The sequence below is a fragment of the Haliotis cracherodii genome, unplaced genomic scaffold (assembly GCF_022045235.1).
Source record: "Haliotis cracherodii isolate W230 unplaced genomic scaffold, xgHalCrac1.p SCAF_7, whole genome shotgun sequence".
Classification (NCBI taxonomy): Eukaryota; Metazoa; Mollusca; class Gastropoda; order Lepetellida; family Haliotidae; genus Haliotis; species Haliotis cracherodii.
In genome coordinates this window covers 49449790-49466569 of record NW_027266330.1, presented here as the reverse complement: position 1 = coordinate 49466569, position 16780 = coordinate 49449790, and the positions used below count along the sequence as shown (strand labels likewise).

General features: G+C 40.9%; 1 protein-coding gene across 1 annotated transcript; it reads left to right on the top strand.

Annotated features, from left to right (window-relative positions):
• The first annotated feature begins 13335 nt into the window (after positions 1–13335).
• Positions 13336–16451, top strand: LOC139447809 (C-type lectin domain family 4 member F-like). Its single transcript, XM_071229296.1, has 2 exons — positions 13336–14215; positions 15043–16451. The coding sequence occupies exons 1-2, from the start codon at positions 13336–13338 to the stop codon at positions 15456–15458; spliced, it is 1296 nt and encodes a 431-aa protein (XP_071085397.1). The 3' UTR covers positions 15459–16451.
• Positions 16452–16780: the final 329 nt, after the last annotated feature.

Here is a 16780-nt window from a genome sequence, read left to right as displayed (position 1 = left end):
ATTTTGAACCTAAATCATATCTAAAAATCTATATCAAAATAAATCATATCTAAGAGAGAGGAATACGATTTCCACCAGATCGTACTTCAATGTAAATAATAGTAGAATTCGTTCTGCACTAACCGAAATCAGATCACTGTCATATTTGTTTACAGTGTGTCACGGCCGTCTCGCATGTCACATTTCAGCAATATGACCTGCTAACTCAATGCCCGATGTTGCCAAAATACATAATTCGAAAATGATTTTGTAGTTACAAGCATTATCCTTTTTTATAACATGCGTAAAATCATAACTTTCTACGGGTTGTCATTTACCCGATTTGAGTATGCATATGTGCAAAAGTGCGGAAATTCGGGAAAAATACTCACCTTCGAGCAGACGTGGGTCCCGTGGAGGATGGTGGCGATGTTTAACTGATTGTGAGGACTACCGCAAACGTTAATCAGCCTCAAACATTTTTCTCCCGACCCTGTGGGTTAAGGTAAAGGTATACATCTAATCCCAGCGATACGTAATGGATATCGCAAATGAAAATAGCACAAACCGTAGCCACGTCGCTTTCGGGTGTCGTTTGACCCCGGAAGTAAGTCTGACAAATCCGCAGTAGGATCAGTAGAGAACCAGATTGTATTTATTTTACTTCCTTTACTTCACCAACTAAACCTTCAAAACCCTTTGATATAGCAAATGGATTCAGTTTATGTGGAGGCGACTATGCCTGTCGTAAAAGGCGACAAACGGGATCGGGTGGTCAGGGTCGCTGACTTGGTTGATGCATGTCATTGATCCCAAGTGCGTGTATCGATGCTCATGATATCAATCACTGGATTGTCTGGTCCAGACGCGATTATTCACGGACCGCCGTCATATAGCTGGAATATTGCTGAGTGCGGCGTTAAACAACAAACCAACCAACCATCTCAGTATCTGCAACACCACCTCTGCCTGGCAACCTCACCTTACACAAAACTTTGAGGTTTGCAGCAACTATGAATCACAAACATCTTTAACCTTCACATCGTAAACTCTCGTCTCAGATACCAAATCATTGCTCTATAGATTCCCAAGCAACCAACACCCTTACGTCTCCTCAATATTAGCATAAAGACAGGATAGGACAAAATTACAAGTGTGACTGTGAGGTGCCCTTTTAGGTGATGGCAGTATAGTACCCTGGCTAGTATCTAATATCTTAGCATTTCGGTCATACACAAACTGTTTTTTTAAAACAAGTCAAACTAACGTTCTAAACACATACTTTCCAAACACAGTCCTGGTAACTGTGCGAATAGTTACTTTTGTATTCACACATGCATGTCGAAATCGTGTGAGATAGCTGATGGTATAGGAGTGTCGTGTGCGGCCTTCACATAATGTACGCCTTGTAGATACAAAATGTCGAGATCGACAGACGTAGAGGAGATTGCTAACTGACGAGACGTATTCAACATCCATGCACAATTCACTTCACAGTTCTATGTCTGTGTATTTTGTTAAGCGAGCCCCTCTCTGGACTTGTCCTGCTTGTAATGAAACCAAACGGTAGTACTGATCTCACCAGCCCTATAAATCACGTCACATACGCATTACGTCAGGACAGGTACAGGTCAGCAAGGTTCAGACAGATGTGGATATCTCTTTACTGAAACATGAAGTGACATCCATGACGACAGAACTACGGTTATCATCAAACGACCTGGATGTGGTAAAAGCAGACATAAAACGCGGAAATAGTAATGCTAATAGTCAACTGGTTTGGCCGAAGATGGACATGAACTCAACTTTTGCAGGCCTGCTTATGGCACAGAATAAACTAGAATGGACCAGGTCAGAAGTGACAACATTGTGAAGTGACATGACAGTTGTAGAGACACAATCCCAGAACAAGATGCAGTCTCTGACAAATGCCGCATAAGAGCAGCAGCTGGTGTCAACAGATGTAAACACGGCTAGGAATAATCTCAGTCCCTTGGACTCTGAGCAGCGGCCTCTCTGTTGTATATAATGAAACCATGGACAATAAACAGTTGCTTGGTAAGTTCATGTTTGGTATATTACTTAGTAGTACATACATTTTATGACCTTGGCTATTAATGTTATGCAACGATAAGATACACAAGACTGGTGGCGACAATGACGTACAGAAACTGCTAGGGCAGATCAGACAAGTAAACGTTGTGGTACAAGATTAAGCCTTTGCATTAGAGTAGAACCAATTGAGACCCAGTGCCTTCACCCTCTGCATGCCGAGTTTTTTTTCTGACGCACATTTTCCTAACATCGGAAAAGTGAAGGTTGTGCGAGAATTGCGCTCACGCGGCACTAGATCTACCTCTGGCTATAAAATCACGCAGAGGTGGAAAATATGAAATTTCCTCTTTTTTGTGTGTGTAAATGTAACTGCAATTATTAAACCGGTTGTAAAAAATGACACTTCTTACTGTTGTCCGAGAATTTATTCTGTGTTGAACAACAGTAAATTTCGTACACCGTTAAAAGTGCTGTGTGACGAGTTTTTTATTTAGAAGATTTACGGAAACGGCATAACTACATATCAAATGGACTTATGCGTATGTATAACGTCATACATTCAATGAAAAAAATTTAAATGACGAAAAGGCGACAGAGAGGTTACACACGTACAAAGTAAAGGGGGCATAACTCCGCTATGCATAGCACTAGTTTATTGTAACTCAGGTCACTAGGTGAGAATTGGCTGTGGGTAAGGACAGTTTGTTTTCGTTGTGTTTTGTTCACGAGGAACCAAACTATTCCAACACATATATCGATATTGAAACTGTATACGTATAGTTATAAAAAACCCGATAGGAAATGATGAAATCGTACTTCATCAAAAAGAGGTAATAGAGAAATGGATGGCCCTATCTAACCTATAACTTAGTCCTTAGATTCCAACATTCTCTTGAATGCGTAAGTGTAATTTGACTAATATTGCACCATTATTAATGAAACACTAGCCTTATCATCAAATGTATATAATGAAATACCAAAAGAATAACACCATTCTATTTGACGTCATGGCTGGTTTTATGTCTTTGATAACGTCGGAGAAAGACGACACTGGTATTTTGATTAATATATATATCTTCCCTTATTTTCGTTCATGGTATGTGAAATCTCGATGTGCAAAACTGAATTTGATGCTTTATCGACACACCATAAAATGACTACTTTTACCAAGTAAATAATGTATTGAATATATAAACAATTAGATAGTTTATCGTGTATCTTAATTGGACAAGACACGCAACTGTTTGGCATCAATTTAGGTAATGAAATACCCAAAAGTATATTTCAAAACAACCAAAATTATATTCAATATTGGACATATATTTGTTCATTATTATGTTATTATTTCTCTTCATCTCGTCTCAGAATTACACAATAAAAGATGCGACGAAAGCTCTATTGGTATAGAATTATCAGGATAATCGTATAAAGGTTGATCCAACGGGGTACATGGCATATGTTTTATTTTAAAGTAAACAGTTTAATATCCTGTGATCACAATATTATAAAATGAATGAACTCATTGATTATATAATGCAAAACGAGAGGAATACTTCGTAAATTGTTTGTGGCTAACGCGCACCTGGCGAATCGTTAGATATCACAGTTCTGTGTATCAAACGACATAAAAATTCCAAGATCAAGACGATTCTTTCAGAAATGTGTGCATATACTTTAACGAAAAATATTATCCATTTTGTTCAAGTAATATATTCAGTTTTAGTTATAAAATAAAATGAAACGGCTATTCGTGGACATTGGTTATATGAACTTATAATATTGACTATTACACATCCCAAGAAATACGTACATGCTGCAGTTACATTTACATTTCTTCTTGTAACACTTGTCCAGTGGAAAGAAATACCGTATTCGACGCTATAAATCTATCAATTCTTATGTAAATAATGTTCAATCAAACAGGAGATTACCAAAGGTTCGTTCATATATGTTTTGGCCTATGTTTACGTATGATATCATTTTGAACATTGACAGATATCTAAAGTGAAATTAATTGTGTGAAAAAATGTATAAAAGATATGCAAAACTACATCATAACTGAAACTGTTAACAGCATGATACAATGATCGTGTGCACTCTCATTCAAGGACCTTCACCTCAATGAAATAACCAAATATGTACAACAATTTTGACGTATGACATCACTACCGGTGACCGACTTTTACAAAATGGCGTGTTCACTGTCAACAGTACGCGGGATTTTATGAGGGGACTTTCATTGATTCAGGGATCGTATATACATAAATGTGACAAGTAAGTAATCAGAAACATTCTGACAATCTATGCACTGTTATTTGTTCTTATATTTTTCATTGACACCAACGGAAATAGTCAGAAATTCCGATAAATATCGTTGTTGTTGTGCGTGATTTTGCGTCAGCCATGGCGTCACACAGGACGGTAACTTTGACAATTTCAAAAATATCAAATCATTGCAATGTAACTATTTTAAATTCCCTAATTCTTCCTACGATTCTCTTCCTATGTATATTCTGAAAAAGTTGAGTCAATATCTTGAACGAAAATACGAATGGATAGCTCAAAACTGGAGAAAATGCTACACTATGTAAAATCTGAAGTTTGCTTTGTGCAGTGTTTCGCGCACAGCGTTCGTTTTCACACCTAACTTATTTTGCTTGATTTCATCTAGGCAATTTGTATTGGTGACAAAGACCATTAGTCATTTGATTCTAAACTGTATGATGGATACAAGGATGTATGTATCGCAGCTAAGCTTGAAATATACGTGATGATAGAGGCGTCTTAGAACCGGTGTAGGTGAAACGTGACACTAGCCAATATGGCGGAAAGTTCACTTCGGCGTTCGTATTTGCGTATTTTCCAAAACATTCTAAACGATTCTAGGGTTATCGGCGACGTTTTTGAATGATAATTGGTGATTTCATAAAAGACAGATACCCGTTATTACTAATATGCTATTTATGAAGTTCTTTTCTCCGAGTAAATATCCGAAATTTAGATTACATGCTGTAAATAACGCTTTGAGTGGTGATTTAGTAATGCGTAAAAAATGGCGGCATTTACGATGTACCTAATTTTCAGAGGTCATTTTCAGTACTTTTGCTTGGCCTAAAATGCCAGTTGATGATATCACAGAACATGGAATTCCCCACCTTATTCAAAACTGTGAAGTGTGGGTGATGCATTTTGAATTTTATTCAACTTCAAAGTTAGGGTTGTAGAGGAGGGACATATATGTCCCTGTGGCATCAAGGGGGTAATGTGGTGTGAGTGATGTTGCTTTATGTGACGTGAATGACGTTGCTCGATGTGACGTTAGTGGCGTTGATTTCTGTGACGTGAGTGGCGTTGCTTTATGGCGTGAGTCAGTGATGTTTGGGCCACCTGTGCTTTTTAGAGCTGCCAACAGTAAATGCTATTAGACAAATATGTATTGTTCCACAGAGAGTGGCATGACGTCTATATCGACAAATGAGTGCTTAATAAAGGTACAATAACATAGTTAAACTACCCTTAAATCCGCATATTTAATACAAAATAATTTATTTGGACATTTACTAAAAAAGTAATATGTTCATGTTTATGTTGATGAATTGATGTATTATCCCCCACCACGTGGTGGAAGGGGGATATAGGAAAGGGTGCCGCCCGTCCGTCCGTCACATTTCGTTTCCGGAGCAGAACATGAGAGATATCCTAACTAAACTAAATAGATATGTCTAGTAGTGAACCTGTGCCTTTTGATAGTTTGGGATTTAAAAAAAATAATTTTTTCGAGTTTCCATGGCAACGACTTTGACTTAGACTGAAAATGGCGGTAGTCCTCGTTTCCGGAGCAGATCTTGAAAACTGTACAATATTTCTTCCAAACTTGACATATAAATAGGTCTAGTGGTAAACTGGTGCCTTTTGATAGTTTGGGAGTTTTTACGAATTTTGCTGTAGCAAGAGCATATCTCGGAAACCGTTAACATATTCTACAAAAACATCTACACAGGGTTGTCTGAGAACTGTTACCATAATTACCTAATTGAGATGTATACCACTTGACAAAGGAACTTGGTCAAGGTATATGGTGAATTATTGTGAAAACACAATTTACAAGTGGCACTTTAACCAGTCTACATCATCACAGTGCATGGTGGTAACATAAACAGTGTCACCCGAACCAGCCTACTTCCTCACAGTGGGTACCGGTAACATGAACAGTGTCACCCGAACCAGCCTACTTCCTCACAGTGGGTACCGGTAACATGAACAGTGGCACCCGAACCAGCCTACTTCCTCACAGTGGGTACCGGTAACATGAACAGTGGCACCCGAACCAGCCTACTTCCTCACAGTGGGTACCGGTAACATGAACAGTGGCACCCGAACCAGCCTACTTCCTCACAGTGGGTACCGGTAACATGAACAGTGGCACCCGAACCAGCCTACTTCCTCACAGTGGGTACCGGTAACATGAACAGTGGCACCCGAACCAGCCTACTTCCTCACAGTGGGTACCGATAACATGAAGAGGGGCACCCGAACCAGCCTACTTCCTCACAGTGGGTACCGGTAACATGAACAGTGTCACCCGAACCAGCCTACTCCCTCACAGTGGGTACCGGTAACATGAACAGTGGCACCCGAACCAGCCTACTTCCTCACAGTGTGTACCGGTAACATGAAGAGGGGCACCCGAACCAGCCTACTGCCTCACAGTGGGTACCGGTAACATGAACAGTGGCACCCGAACCAGCCTACTTCCTCACAGTGTGTACCGGTAACATAAACAGTGGCACCCGAACCAGCCTACTTCCTCACAGTGGGTACCGGTAACATGAACAGTGGCACCCGAACCAGCCTAGTTCCTCACAGTGGGTACCGGTAACATAAACAGTGGCACCCGAACCAGCCTACTTCCTCACAGTGGGTACCGGTAACATGAACAGGGATACCCGAACCAGCCTACTTCCTCACAGTGGGTAGTGGTAACATGAACAGTGGCACCCGAACCAGCCTACTCCCTCACAGTGAGTACCGGTAACATGAACAGTGGCACCTAAACCAGCCTACTCCCTCACAGTGAGTACCGGTAACATGAACAGTGGCACCTAAACCAGCCTACTCCCTCACAGTGGGTACTGGTAACATAAACAGTGGCACCCGAACCAGCCTACTTCCTCACAGTGAGTACCGGTAACATAAACAGTGGCACCCGAACCAGCCTTCTTCCTCAAAGTGGGTACCGATAACATAAACAGGGATACCCGAACCAGCCTTCTTCCTCAAAGTGGGTACCGGTAACATAAACAGTGGCACCCGAACCAGCCTTCTTCCTCAAAGTGGGTACCGGTAACATAAACAGTGGCACCCGAACCAGCCTTCTTCCTCAAAGTGGGTACTGGTAACATAAACAGTGGCACCCGAACCAGCCTACTTCCTCACAGTGGGTACCGGTAACATAAACAGTGGCACCCGAACCAGCCTTCTTCCTCAAAGTGGGTACCGGTAACATAAACAGTGGCACCCGAACCAGCCTACTTCCTCACAGTGGGTACCGGTAACATAAACAGTGGCACCCGAACCAGCCTTCTTCCTCAAAGTGGGTACCGGTAACATAAACAGTGGCACCCGAACCAGCCTACTCCCTCACAGTGAGTACCGGTAACATGAACAGTGGCACCCGAACCAGCCTACTCCCTCACAGTGAGTACCGGTCACATGAACAGTGGCACCTAAACCAGCCTACTCCCTCACAGTGGGTACTGGTAACATAAACAGTGGCACCCAAACCAGCCTACTTCCTCACAGTGAGTACCGGTAACATAAACAGTGGCACCCGAACCGGCCTTCTTCCTCAAAGTGGGTACCGATAACATAAACAGGGATACCCGAACCAGCCTTTTTCCTCAAAGTGGGTACCGGTAACATAAACAGTGGCACCCGAACCAGCCTACTTCCTCACAGTGAGTACCGGTAACATAAACAGTGGCACCCGAACCAGCCTTCTTCCTCAAAGTGGGTACCGGTAACATGAACAGTGGCACCCGAACCAGCTTTCTTCCTCACAGTGGGTACTGGTAACATGAACAGTGGCACCCGAACCAGCCTACTTCCTCACAGTGTAAGTTTGTTGGTGTGCTTTATGTTTTGTGTTTCACAGAAACACACATCAATGATTACATTCAAAGAGACCTGCCAGGATATCAAGTCTATCCAGGAGACACTACACATGATATTGCTGTGTATGTTTCAACAAGTTTCAAGAACAGTGTCCAGCTATGTGATGTAATGTCATCTCGCAGTATTGAAAAAATTCCTTTCTTGTTGGCAAGTTCTGCATTGCTTGTGTGTATGTTCCTCCAAAAGTGTCATGGACACGGTTGTCACATTCACTTTCTCATTTCATGCAGGATCTCTCCAAGCAGCATGAATGTGAACATGTAATAGTTCCTGGGGATTGCAACTGTGATCTAAGTGAAAAGCTGAAATTTGAAGATTTCTTTAATGTGCGGAAAATGACTCAACTCATTCATTCTCCAACTCCCTGTCTTGGAGCGACACTGGACTTGTTGTTTACTGATCAAACCAGTGCTGTAGCATCCCAGACTCCAGTCTTCTACTCAGATCATCAGATGATTCGTGCTGTACTTCTAAGTACACCTCATGGTGACCCCCTGCTCTCATTAATCTCTAAGTGAAGTAAGAAATCCCTTACTTCTCTGATTATTGTTTAAGTGATAACACAACTCATTACAAATTCAGTAACATTCTATCATAAACTGCAGATGGCAAAACAACACCAGTAATAACTTTTTTAGTGCTGCAATTACGCCATTTATAAAAAGGTCCAGTGAACATAGTTCACAGGAGCTAATGCAATGCACACAACCGGATATGTAAAATTGGCGTGGGATATGAGTATTTCATGCTTGTTAAATTCTTAAACATCAACGCGAGAGAAAAAATAGTCTCGAATATCTGAATCAGGTGTCAAAAGGCAAATTGCTGTTGAAGTTTTATGAATGAATCACTGAAAGTCGGCGATGACTGCTTGATGCAGAGGTTGCAATCTTTCTGAATTTCTGAACAATTTTACAGTTGTTCCGTCAGCTATTCTAAATTGTTTGGCACTGTTCCCTACAATATTATTTGGTACACCTTGTTTCACTTCTGTGTTTAATGATAAGAACAACATCAATCAACGCTTGCACTTTCGTGTGCATCTGTATATTTTTTTCTCTGTACTTCTGTTTCAATTTGATGGTCTAGCGAAATGTGGAAGGGGCACCGTTTTATAGCTAATCACAAACATCTATTTAATCTCATGAATATGAGAAAGAAATGTAAAGGTAAAGTCCCTGTCCTCTTAAATCAGAATATTTTTTTAATTCTTATATTTGTTCTGGATTGTTAACTTTTTGCCTTATTTCACCACCAAAGACCAGGAATCATGCATTCCACGTGTCGGGGCTGCATAGCACAACACCTGCTGAAACTGCCTGACATTCAGTACTTTACTCTACAACGCTGGCTCTGGCTACAACAACAACACCACCACCACCACCACAGGGAAGTTCACTGCACCAGTCTCTGGAATCGAATATACCTGTTCTGGACGCAGCTGGAAATGCAACAGGCAAACTCTAACATGTACGTCCATATCATGAAGACAGAAAAAGTGACCTTGGAAGCGGGGGACGTGGAAACAAACTTGGAAACTGATGCTTCTGCTGTTACTGTCACCCATCTGGACAAGGGGGAGGAGGCGTGTTTGGATACACCCAAATAACGACATATTCATCACGTTTCTTCCACATATTTTGGTAGGGTTTTAGGGTCACTGGACTGACACACTTAGTGAATAATGAAGACGAATGTACGCTTATGTTAATACAGAATTCACATGAGTTTATAAAGTAAAGATGAAACAGTAAGGCCTTATATTACACGTACACCAACTACCAAATAAGAACAAAAGAAAGCAATGACAACACAGTTAGGTTGCTTTGACTGTATTTTTGTAGTCAGTTTATATAATTGTGTTGAAAGTGAATGATTTATATTTGTAAACAAGATATATATTATCATGATCCAAATTATGTCTACTATGTACTACAGTCAAACTTTCCAGTGTTGTGACACAACACAAAACACAAAAACGTGAAACAAAAACAATCAACAAAAATATGATAAACTATGAGCAATTAGGATTCGCTTTATGTTTGACAAAACAAGTTAAATAAAATTGATTTGATCAATGGTCAGGCCATGAACAGTGAAAGCTTGTTAATCTGGAAAAACCTCCTTCACGATTACCTTTCGGAACATTTATATACGCAACAAAGGGTATCAAAGGTGGTTCGCACAGTCATCGTGATGCCACCCCACACCATAACGGGTCATCATAACTGTCATGAGGTCTCAGGTTGACATTGGCTTCATGTCCATTTTGACGTCACCAGACACCACGCCTAACAAGGAAGTGCAAAGTCAGTTGAGACTCGGGGCGGTCGGGTAGCCTGGTGGTTAAAGCGTTCGCTCGTCTCGCTGAAGACCCGGGTTCGATTCCCGACATGGCTACAATGTGTGAAGCCCATTTCTGGTGTCCCCCGACGTGATATTGCTGGAATATTACTAAAAGCGGCGTAAAATCAAACTCACTCACTCACTTAGTTGAGACTCATCTGAAAACATGAAGCGTGACCAGCAACCATGAACCCAGTTTCGACGTTTGTGTACACCATTGACGTCTGTTGGCGATATGACGATTTGTGAGGGGCGGCACAACACTTGGCTGTCGAGCATGGGGATAAGCTGCATCTGACCTGTAACTCGTACTCCAGAGTAGCCTGATTAAAGTTTGCAGTAATTTTATTCGCCGTTTGAGCTCGATTTCATGGAGACTGGTTTCAGATCAATCGATCCTGTACTCTTGTCGTTGACCTGGGACGCCCTGAACGGGGTCGATCGTTAACATTTTGGGTTTGCTGATACCTGTTCCATAAACATTGAACGTATTGGCCCCTGCACGCTGCCACATATGTGTAAGATCCAATTCCAGACCCGTAATTGGCTACTCCATGGTGATGAACTGTTCTCCGATCTTATCTAGTTTGCATTACCATCATCGCCCTGCCAATCCACAGATGTGGTGGTAACTTTTTTTGGGGTTTGAGGTGTAGGGTCACATTATTTTATGAATAGTAAGAAGTACTTCGAATGACGTCACTCATTACCGTTGTGTTATGCATCAATATGCCACTGCTATCATGAGAATAGACAAAATGCATCGATTCAATGCTAAAAAGGTGCGATTTTAGGGTGTGTAAGAAACAGAACTGAACTCGTGCCTGCCAGATATCCTACAACTCGTTGTTTCAGAGCGTATCTTACTCGCTTTCGCTTGTCAAAAAATAAATGGTATCTGACAGACGCTCGTTTAGTAATCTCTGTTTCTTAATATAATTCTAAATGTTAAAATATGAAACCCGTGTGAGAGACTGCTGTTTTACACCACAGTTAGTTATGTGACACTTTCGTAACGAATTTGTAATGAATGTTAGGATGCAGATGAGAGAAACTGATGCTGTGATATTTTCTATTGTAGGCAGACTGGGTTGGTGGTGCTTGCCTCAGGTTAATAGATCTTGGGGACTTTTTCTTGCCCATATTCTCCACTGATTACCGACACTGAGTAGGAAACCAAACCAAAATTGTCTTTTGAAGGAAATGAGAGATCGCCAAACCGTGTTTCAAAGTCTTGTTTGATTTCAATAATTAAATGAGTGTGAGTGTGTGATTAAATAGGCAAATATGACAACATTTCAGCCGAAACAGACCGAGGATCATAATAGAGGTGTGTTCGGGGTTTGAACACACGACCAACGGCAAGGCAAATCAAAGCAGATTAAAGTGGCACCCTACACCACTGGACCACCCTCAACACAGGTGATCATTACTGATAAGTTCACTGATATGTCTTCTTTATATCTAAAATGGTTCTAATAACAAGGGACATGGTTGGCCTTGATTATTATTCTTTGTTTGTAAGCACCATACCCCTGCACCTGATGTGACACAAATAGCCAATGTAAGCATCTCTTTGGGTTGTCCATTAACTTGAGCTGTCCTTAACCTTACACGCCCTGATATAACTGAAATACTGTTCAAACTTAAATCACACTGTTGTAAAACCTAAGCTCTATTGGTTGTGACAAAAACAAACAGGTTATAATAAATAACAATCAACACGACGTCAGTCAACAAATCAAGTGAGCGAGTGAGATTATTGTTTAAAAATGTCGCAGCGACAACAAAACCAGATCAGATACACACGATAGTAACTGTCAGTAAGTGCAAGTCCTGAAACCTCTCCTGGACGATTACTTTTGAGAAGCTGAAATTTCGTTTTCCTGTGATTCATTACTCCAACCATATATTAATGCGGACTATTTCAATGGTAACGTTATCGTCCAGATTCCCTTTTTACCAGAAAACATAGTTTCCAACTGACCAGTTGACCATTTGGTCCAACTTATCTGAACAGCGAAACCTTGTTTGGTCGGAATCCTCTCCTGGACGATTACTTTTGTGAACGTTTATACATGTAAAGTACATACATCTGATTCGTTAATCCTGCCATTTGTTAATGCGGACGATTTCATGGGTGACGTTACCGTTAGGATGAACAGGACTTCACCATTTATCTTAAAATATGGCTTCTAACTGACAAGCTGATCATTTAACCCAACTCACCTGAAGTGTTATGTTTGATAATAATGCCCCTAAACAAAGAGCTCACATAAAAAGAAGTGATGATGGTAAGAGGCCATGCATCTCTCAATATGTGAAGTTCAGTTTCCTTATAAAACTAAGCAATTAAACTGTATTAGTCAAATTATTATGTAAATATAATTAACAACTGTAACACTAAACTATACTTATGTATGTAGTAACTGCTATTGGGAAAATTAAGGATGTCAGAACTTAATTTTTGCTACATATTCATGTGAAATAAATTGGAGATCTGATTTAAGTCAGTTAGATCATTCTGACCCTGGTTTCTTATCATTTATATGGACTGGTTATGTACCAGCGCCTCTGTCAAGTTTCAACTACAAGACAAAGGCCGTCGACGACAGGCTTTAAACTTTCTTTATGTTATCAGAGACAGCAGATGTTAACGTTAAGCAGAACTACATGTGGGAGTGTCTTGTCTGGCTCTCCCATTCAAATCCTTTTACTCACGTGATCTAGATACTGCAGATAAAAGGGTCGAATGGCTGACTGACGTAACTTCTATGCACAATGTTTGTAGCAGTTCTATTTCTTTGCATTTTGCTGAGTGGGTCTCTCTGTGGACTAATCATGCCCATGACAAAACCGGACGGTAGTGCTGATCTCACAGGCCTCCTTAATCACGTCACTGTCCTTGAGCAGACTGTTGCCGGTCTTCAGACAGATGTACAGACCAACAAGGTACAGGCAGCTGCTGAGATTTCTTCACTGAAAGATGAAATGGCGTCCCTGAAGACAGAACTGCGGGTATCATCAAATGATCTCACTGTGGTGAAAAGAGAACTAAACGACATGAAACGAAGGATTAGTGATACTAACAGCCAACCGAACAATACAGAGGTTGATTCAATCAGACACGATGTCAGGTTAAACTCGGCGCAGATACATGCGGTACAGTCAGATGTCAGGATGTTTGACAATCAACTAAACCTGGTGAACTCTACTGTAAATGATGTGAAGATAGAGGCAGACAGATTTATCCAGAATATATCGTCTGACGTCAAACTTATCACACATGAACAGGAAATACAAAACCTGGAACTCCAATCAACAAAGACGCTGACCCAAAGTACATCAAAACAACTTGAACGGCTGGAGAAAGACATGAACTCAACGTCTGCAGGTCTACATGATATACAGAATAACTTTAGTTTGACAAGAACTGAAGTCACAATTTTGAGAAATAATCTGTCCGTTGTACAGAAACAATCTTTGGACAACAATCAGTCTCTGACACAAGTCTCACAAGATCTTCATTTGGTGTCAGCAGATGTACACGCAGCACTGAATAATCTGAGTCTGATCGGCTCTGAAGTTAAAACGGTGAGAAGTGACCTCTATGTAGCACAAAATCAATCCCTTGACAACAAGCAGTTGCTGACTGTGCTTGGTAAGTTAACACTGAGCATATTGTCTTCAGTGCAATCAGTGGTTTATTATGAACATAATCTGGTGGAGGTATCTTTCCAGAAATAGTCATTTTTTTTCAGAACCATATTTGTAGACATTTATTAAAAGTGAGTGAGTGAGTTTGGTTTAGCGCCGCTTTTAACAGTATTCCAGTGATATCACTGCGTGTCAGCTTAATGTGGGAGGAAAGCCCGAAGTGATGCAGGTCTCACCACGAGCACCTGCACTAGCACGGGTATGGTGCTGACAAACCTAGAAACATAATCGGGTCGAACCGGGATTCTAACCCACAAACATAGGTTTCTGTCGTGCACAAGGGATACTCTGCACAGCGAATCACGGCGCCTCAGACGACTGGGCCATTTGTATTTGATTTATTTTCTTTGAAACATGAGGTGAGGTGAGGTGAAATGGGGTTTAACGTCGCGTCCAAGATTATTGCACTTATATAGCGACGTGCATGTACGTATGTGTGTTTGTTTGGCTGCTTTACTAGTCCGGACTGATGCCGATTTATAGTGCAAGCTCAGTGAGATACCATGCTGCAGTTTAACATGAATACCCCACTCAGACACAGTATACTGACTCCGAGCCGACCAGTCCTTGTTTTCGCCCCTTAATGCCGAGCGTCAGACAGGGTATCAACAAGTACCATCTTTAAACGTCTTTTGGTATGACGCGGCCGGGGATCGAACCCCGGATATTCCGGATATGGGCGCTCTACCACTAGACCACGGAGGCGGTCTCTTTAACACATGAATACTACTGACAGACGACATGTGTAACTATAAGGTTTCTGTATTTCAGCGTCAAAGAACAGAACTGTGGCATTCCATGTGTACTTCCCACCGAACAAATCACCTGCTTACACTCCCCTTGCATTTAGTGGTACCAATTACAACGCCGGCTCTGCCTACAACACCACCACGGGGAAGTTCACTGCGCCCATCAATGGAACCTACATGTTCTGGACGCAGTTAGAAGCCAGAGGGTCGACAATCACTGGCATGTACGTCCATATCATGAAATCAGGAGAGGTAGATGAAAACATTGCAGGCGGGTACGTGAAAACAGACCCGAGTATTGATGAGGCTGATGCTTCTGCTGTAACTGTCACCCATCTGGACCAGGGGGAGGAAGCGTGGGTGGAAACAGATCATTCGGGATATATTTATCAATCTTCTGCGTCATACTTTGGTGGGGTGTTGTTGTCAGAGGACTGATTAACTTTGTGAACATTGTTGGATTACACAGAAACCAGTCAGTATCAGCTGTATGCTGCATATAACACTTTTGAGTATACACACAGACTTCATTCAGAGCTTAAGATTAAACACACCTTTCAAAAAGTAAAGAAAAAGGTGTAAAGCTCAATGCCCACAAAGTACTTAACTTTTAAAAGGAAAAAGAAAGTAGGTCCACATGAATACCTAGCTCACATGAATATTTCTGGAATATGAATATGATAAACGGGTAAACAATAATATACATGTATTCACATGACACAAAGAGAAGAGGTACAAGAAAACAGCATGGATATTCCATGATGGAACATGCAGAAATGGCAAATCCAGTAATAACAAATTGTTATGGCAAATTGTTATGGCTGTCAAATACTGGATCAGAAATCTATGTGAAATGTTTAAGTGACATCAAAGCTGCGATCAGTAGACAATAACTTTCACCATCATAAAGCCATAGGTTGTTCATTAGGGTAAACGATAAAATATATATGACCAAATCAATCTAACATGGTATTGCCTGTACCACAGAAATGTCGGATTAATGGGAAAAAAGACATTTTCATGCGGCTGCCATGGTGATAATTTGTAAAATCAGATAAGGTTTCTTCATCATTTTTGCCCAAATTGAACTTGACAGGACTTATGTGACGAATGGACAACACACAATGATCGACACCATCAGTTTACTTGGACTGAAAGTGTCTCAGTGAATGAGTCAGTGGAGTATTTACTATGTTTTCAATGTAGAACGATGCTACATTCGATGTTGCGAATTTTGATTCAGGGTCTGCAACGTGTGTTTTTACGACAACGCTCTTATTGTGAACATCGTATTATAAAGAGCTTCAAGATGTGCAAGAGACTCAAGTTACTCTTCCCACATAGCTGACAAGAATATGGCTTCCCTCAAGTGTGTATGCGCTTATGAGTAGCTGGCTAGTTGTCTCGTACAAATGACTTATTGCAAACATCACAAACATAGGGTCTCTCCTCTGCATGAATAAACTGATGTCCAGCAGGTAAGGGATTGTTCATATCAATCAATTGTTTGTCTTGTCAAGATTCCAGTATTTACATGCTACCGTCACAAAGATGGACACACAAATCAAGAAACTGGAATACAAAGCTCATTTTAGAACATTGGGGTATTTTGCTTATTGTAACGTTTTGGAAGTTTTGACATGTTTGTTCAAACTTTATAATGCACGAATTGAAAGTGTGACGTCATTAAGGTGTGCCCTAATCTCCATTTTTAAAATAGTCGCAAATATAACAAACAGTGTATATCTTGTAGTGTTAGG

Bases quoted from the DNA above. Each gene is read 5' to 3' on its own strand.
- LOC139447809 (XM_071229296.1), top strand. From the start codon at position 13,336: ATGTTTGTAGCAGTTCTATTTCTTTGCATTTTGCTGAGTGGGTCTCTC. The intron at 14,216-15,042 runs GTAAGTTAACAC...TCTGTATTTCAG, and splicing joins GCAGTTGCTGACTGTGCTTG to CGTCAAAGAACAGAACTGTG.